Raw genomic sequence first — 6561 nt, 5'->3', positions numbered from 1 at the left:
CCACAATACTATCCAGTACAATACAATACAATGTAATGTATTAAGTATGATAAAATACAATACAATGAAATACAATACAATGTATTATGTTACAGTTTGATATTGAAGAAATTTATTGGTGTTGTTCATTTACTGATTTTTAAAAGCACCACACATTCTGTAGTTTTTCCCCCCAAGTGAAACATGATATAGTGTTATAATAAACTATTGCGTGATTATTTCTGTGATTAAACTGATGATTTTATGTACAGACTGGTCTGGATGGCTGGACGATACAGTCAGCAGGAAGTAGCTACATGCCTGAACACATGTTCAACRTATGGTTACTGAATGTAAAAGAAACACTAGTTGAAAAACAAATTATGTCAAGAGGATTTGACCCTTGAGCAGGACAGTGAAATACGGTACAACACGATACGACAGCACAACACTACGCAATAAAATATGGTTTAATGGTTTAAATATGGTAAAATACAGTACAATGCGATACGATATATGATACTGTCTGATACGATGCGATGCRCRTTAAAGTACAATWCACCAGGATGTAATACGATGYAGTGCAGTATAGTACAGTATAATTAATATTATTATTGTCCGATAGGGAATATTTGATTTGGACTTTACTCAAACTGAAAATCAAATGCTGTTGAGCTTCAAACATCCTCATAATTATCAGWCTTGTGCCTGACTGTCATCAGAAACACTGATGGAAGGCAATTATTATCCTATGAGTGAACACAGAGTGAAAAGCTAAGCACCTGCGAAGGCAGCGGGGATGTAGTCCTTGACCTCGATGTAGACAAAGAGAGCAGGCAGAGTGAGAGGCATGTTACTCTCACTGCGCAGGCAGATGTGATGAAAGCCTGCAGGACCAAAACAAAAAACCTCAGTGATTTTAAAAAYCAGCACAGCTCATGAAAAAAAAGGCTAACTAAAAAATAGCAAACTATAGGAAGCTATGAACAAATCAGGGATTTTAAGTCATGTGGAGGAGGTGAAATGTTTTGTTCTCTGGCCTGACTGGATGGCGTCCACGGGGATWATTCTGTGCCCCACAAATTTCCCGTTCTCCTCATGAACTACAATTCTCAGAGCGGCCATTTCTGGGAGCAGGATCTGCCAGAAAAAAGAGTGTTTATTAGGACTGAAATCAGCAGCGCATCAAAACATAAACACACTCATGTTCATGTGTTTATTAGGGTCTGTTCAGAGCTTTTAACGCCCACCTTCTCAAAAACAAAAGGCTCCTCGTTCCACACGGGATTAATGGCGTTGGGCGTCGTGGTCCACTTGGTACGGTATTTCTTCTTGGGGTCTCCTGGCAGTCCGATCACCTCCACCTCAACCCCGGTTTTCACACACTTGTCAGAAAGAAACTGTCCTGAGTAGATCTGTTTGAGACAACGAGGCTTGATGGTTAACGGCGCTGATGAGTGCTGCTGCGTCTGCATGCAGATGAAACAATGGACATAAATGTAGCTCAGGTTCTCGATCATGCAGGGTCCATTTAAAAACCAGGAATCATGCTTTCAGCCCCAGCAGGAAGCTTTTATTATGATGGACTCTGCGTATAAACACATCTAAAAAACACTCACGTTTACCTAAGCTGTTAAAGCTAATTTAGTCCTTAAATTTGAACTTTGTTTTACTTTCAGTGCAATACTACAAATACTTTAGCCTTAAAACGTGATGATTTTTTTTACCTGGAATTGTGTAATGAGTTTGTCCTCAGAATATAAACTTATTTTTATCACTCTCAGCTGAAAGGCAGAGGCAGATGATGTTTTTTTTCCAGAATCTGTGCGTATATTCATTTCTCTGTCTGTTACYAAAATATCTTTTGAGTCACTAGGTGAATTTTATTGAAACTAGCAGAAAGTAATTAATGTGTGTACCTCTATAATCCTTACCATTTAGCCAACCCAAACCAATATAGCGGCTATAAATAACTGATTAAAAAAAAACACAAAAATGGCTCTAATTCAATCAATTTTGCAGCTATTGATTTAAACTTTGGTGTGGTTGTAGCTGAGAGTGATCCCCAACGCATATTCTGAGAGCTCAGACTGAGAGAGATGTTTAAAATTAGGTACCTAAAAGTTGTACTTAAGTAAAGGGGCAGACATTATAAGAGTTTTTCTTTGTTCTCCTGCCTTTCATTTTATTTGTGATTTGTATTTTTTTATTGTATATAGAATTTATTTTGTTTTTAAAGGAAATAAATAAACTAAGATAAGTAAAAGTAGCAATACTTGTTTTTACTCAAACAAAAGTAAAAAATATCTCTCCACGAAATTACTCAAGTAAAAAAAAGGATTTTGTAAAAAGAGTACTCGAGTATTGAGTTAGTGACTATAACATCTGATTTAATATCTAAAAATGTTGTCATTAGACTGAAACAAATAGTTACGTGCAAATATATATATAAATTAATTACACTTATAAAAGTATATATATATATATATATATATTACAAAACAAGGTAAAGTACTTCCAGTGACTATATCTACTGTTTGCCATATATTCACTTGACCTCCAAATGTCTCAGCAGATCGACAATATTATTGTGTCTCAACATAAACTGTAGGTGTGTGTCTCTGGTGCATTTCTGGTTAAAACATGTTTGTTCTTCATTCAGTGAAGTTACTTACAGTGGGAAGAGTACTCAGACATTTTTCTCAAGAGTAGCGATACTTTATAATATTCTTACTCAAGTAAAGTAAAAAGGATGATGTGTTCGAAATACTCCTAGAAGTACATCTTTTTCTGAAACTTACTCAAGTAAGTGTGACTACTAAATCGGTAATTACTACCCATCTCTGGTATTATCTGTTGGGACTAAAATGCTCCATGAAAGGTGGCAGGTGATGTGCATTCATTTAGGGAACGTTCGTTTTATTTAGTTTGAGCAGGTGATGGAATTGTGCCGATCACAAATTAAAAACACAACACCGACGGTTTGAACCTGCCTTTATAGTCAGCGTGCTCGCCACAACCGTGTCAATCCTGTCGCAGAACGGGTCGAACCTCTTGTCGCTGCGACGCAGGACGTCGTGTTTGAGGAGGTAACCCGTTCTGCCGTTGAACTCGAACAGAGCCATGTTCAGCTGCATGGGGAAGTCTGGGAGGACAAAACACACACAGACACACACAGACACACAGACACGGATCATTCGTGCCACCTGTCTGCAGCCTTCAGGAGCAGCAGGGATGCAGATGTGCAGCAGAGGCCTCTGCAGCACAGAGAGGTGCAGCACTGACCTCCTGTGGTGAGAGGAAGGAAACTCACGTCTGAGATATAAATCATTTCAAGAGTGTCAGAAAGTTGGTCAATTCTTTGTGCAGTGTTGTATAAAGTACCACAAAGTGATACTTGAGTAAAAGTACAATTATCTTACCAAAAAATTACTTTGGTAAAAGTTAAAGTCTCCTTTAGGAATATTACTTAAGTCTTAAAGTATCTGATATTTTTGTACTCAAGTACTAAAAGTAAAAGTATTGATTTAAAAGTAGCAGTTAGATTTTCTGTAAGGATATTTATTAGGAGGTGACCTCCCCAAAAAAAATGAAGAAATGACTTTGTTGTATTAAAATAAATAATTTATGTAAAATTTATGATGCACTAGTCTATCTGTTTCAGTTTATATACATTTATCAAAACTTTTCCCAAAAATGAAAATCTATCTGAGGGCTGTGGCCAAATACAATAATATAATTCATGAAATACAAATACTTCTTAAGTACAGTCCTTTTATTTTAATGATTATGTCCTGCTGGAGTGTGACATGATTTGTTTGTGTACAAACTAATACGGTATCAGAATTTTATATATTTATACTTCTCATTCAACCACAATTAAATTCACTCTATCTAGGAGGCACAATTTATATGGATGGTATTTATGTTTTTACAATAACAAAGTGGAATGAAAACAAGCAAGAATGAAATAAAAATAAACAACTTTCTACTTCTTGCCTTTTTAAAAAATGTAAGGAGTAGAAAGTACAGATAATTGTGTGAAAATGTAAGAAGAAAAAAAGTAGGCTGAAAATAAATTACACAAGTAAAGTACAGATACCCAAAAATTCTACTTAAGTACAGCAACAAAATATTTGTACTTAGTTACTTTACAACTCTGTCTTTGTGTAAACTTGGTTAAATATTCAACTCAGGCCTTTCTAAAGATCAGTGTTTATGAGACAAATGACTAAAATCATAAATCACATTCTCCCACTAAGCTGGAGAAACATACACTGCTCAAAAAAATAAAGGGAACACTTAAACAACGCACGCTAACTCCCAATCTTAATCAATGAAATATTCGCATTGAGTACTTTGTTCTGTACAGAGTTGAATGTGCTTCACAAAAGTTTGATTTACTTGGACTTAGCATGCGTTGTTTAAGTGTTCCCTTTATTTTTTTGAGCAGTGTATGAATGCATTGAACCAGTTATCGATATGAAAATAGAAACTTATAAGAAAGAATGTTATAACCAAGTTAMTAGTAAATATTGAATGATGCTATAGATGTAAGTGGGTGTAAAAAATTAGTTTGTTCTTCTACCCTCTGAACGTGTAAATATATTTCACTATTGTTCTTCTTGTGTTTGTTTTAAGCTTGTTTTCTTTGCATATAACTTTGTTTATTCTTTTATTACAGAACGTTCATTGAAGTCAAACTAAACTAAACAGAGCTTGGCCTATTTCATAAATCAAATATAAAGCTGGACTAAGCAACGCTCTTTGTTTTGATTGTCTACTTCTATTAAAAAAAGGTTATTTCACTACATTAAGAAAATTGCAATAAATCTGGATATTCCTTCATGTTTTGCAAGAAGATGGAGATATTTCAGAGAGATGTTTAGCATCATATTTTCAGTTATACCCATCGTCTGATAGTTGAGAGCCACCATTTGGCAGCCGACGTTCCAGAAAGGCTGAGGGCTGTAGTTGGAGGAGTCCATTCTTGTTCCTTTTGGATAAATCCTGCTCATTTGTCTCTTATTGTATCTTGAAAAGGTGGATTTAGGAAGAATGCCATATTATTATTATTTTACACATAAGAGATTTAAACAAAGTATATTTACACAGAGAAAATGTATGGGTTTTTTTTTTTTTTTTTTTTTTTTGCTACACAAGGATACTCAACAAATTCAACAGCAGTCTTTGCGATCATGGCCTCCCCTTTGGTCTCCACAAAAGATGAGATGGCATAACTTTTGTTTTTCCCTGAAGAAGAAAATGAGAGGTTTATATCTCACACTGATGTGTGTTTAAAAAGTGGTGATGCAAAAAAAATAAAAGTTTATCCTACTTTTGGAGTTTTCAAACGAGATGAATTTGTTGGGCTGGATGTAGTTCACTATGGATGACATGGCCTCGTACGCTGTTACTTCCTGTCCAGCTGTGCCCTGCGAGGGATTGACAGGAAGTCAGCTGATGTTTAGATTCTTTTTGCTGCAAAACAAATAAAAAAATGAATCGTTTTACCTCGTCTGATGTCTTCATTTTCTCCTCATCCTGTTCTTCTGTATCTTCTTGCTCCTCTGTGTCCTCCACAGCGGCTTCTCCTTCAGCTGAAACATAAAAACAGTGTTCGTTCTTCGACTGGCTGTCTTGGTCTGAACCTGCGGCCTCGGGGTTTGAAGTCTTTGACCACAGAGCTACCAGCCTCATGTGAAAGCTGAATCTGTCGTACACACCTGGGTTTTCCTGTGTGCCAGCAGCTGGGTTGGTGTCGTCCTGGGGAGAGGAGTTTGGGTCCTGGGGGGTTTCAGCTGCTGCAGTCTGATCGGTCACTGCAGGGCTGGGTTTCTTGGTCTGGACTTGCTTTTCATGACCCTTTTTGTTTTTTATGAGGATCTTGCCCATGAGCTCAGAGGGGCTGGGGATCTGCTGGCCCGGCTTCAGCTAGAAGTAATCAAATAAATGTGAGTAAACTAGAATAAAACAGCACATTTTAGCAAAATTGTAAAGTAACTAAGTACAAATACTTTGTTACTGTACCTAAGCATAATTTTGGGGTATCTGTACATTACTTGAGTAATTATTTTTCAGCCTACTTTTTACTTCTACTTTTTACATTTTCACACAATTATCTGTACTTTCTACTCCTTACATTTAAAAAAAAGGCAAGAAGTAGAAAGATGTTACTTTTATTTCATTTTGCTTGTTTTCATTCCAGCTTGTTATATAAAATACTATCCATATAAATAGTTCCTCCTGTTACGATTGAGTTTGGTTGATTAGAACCCCAAGATGCAGAACTGAGTGAGGTGGCAAAAAGTGATTGATTAAAACAAAAACAAAGGGGCTGACGTGGCAGCAAACAAGAACAAGGGATTTGAGCAGGAACATGAACATCAAACAGAGAACAAGGATCTGACAAAGACTGAGGACAAAGGACAGAATATAAAGGAAGAACTAATGAGGTAAAACAACACCTGGGGGTGAAACATGAGGCTCAGGTGTGAGTGGGCGGGGCTAGAGCAAAGGCAGACAGGAGGAAGAAAACAGGAGGAAAAGACAAAAAACTTAGACTAAATCATAAGCACAGAC

At 36.5% G+C, this 6561-nt stretch overlaps 1 protein-coding gene across 1 annotated transcript in view; it reads right to left on the bottom strand.

The window, feature by feature from the left end:
• The window catches only part of plcb2 (phospholipase C, beta 2), a 24802-nt gene that overhangs the window by 10537 nt on the left and 7704 nt on the right, over window positions 1-6561 (bottom strand). The window contains exons 14-22 of the mRNA XM_014011617.1: window positions 5706-5913; window positions 5494-5579; window positions 5318-5414; window positions 5148-5232; window positions 4889-5013; window positions 2973-3124; window positions 1230-1394; window positions 1020-1119; window positions 762-866 (exon numbers count right to left, since the gene is read on the bottom strand). Of these exons, the coding sequence (XP_013867071.1) occupies window positions 762-866; window positions 1020-1119; window positions 1230-1394; window positions 2973-3124; window positions 4889-5013; window positions 5148-5232; window positions 5318-5414; window positions 5494-5579; window positions 5706-5913 (1123 nt within the window). The remainder of the gene's footprint in view (window positions 1-761; window positions 867-1019; window positions 1120-1229; window positions 1395-2972; window positions 3125-4888; window positions 5014-5147; window positions 5233-5317; window positions 5415-5493; window positions 5580-5705; window positions 5914-6561) is intronic.

The sequence above is a fragment of the Austrofundulus limnaeus genome, unplaced genomic scaffold (genome assembly GCF_001266775.1).
Source record: "Austrofundulus limnaeus strain Quisiro unplaced genomic scaffold, Austrofundulus_limnaeus-1.0 Scaffold2, whole genome shotgun sequence".
NCBI lineage: Eukaryota > Metazoa > Chordata > Actinopteri > Cyprinodontiformes > Rivulidae > Austrofundulus > Austrofundulus limnaeus.
The sequence above is the reverse complement of the archived record's forward strand: the minus strand, read 5'-3'. Positions and strand labels throughout refer to the sequence as shown.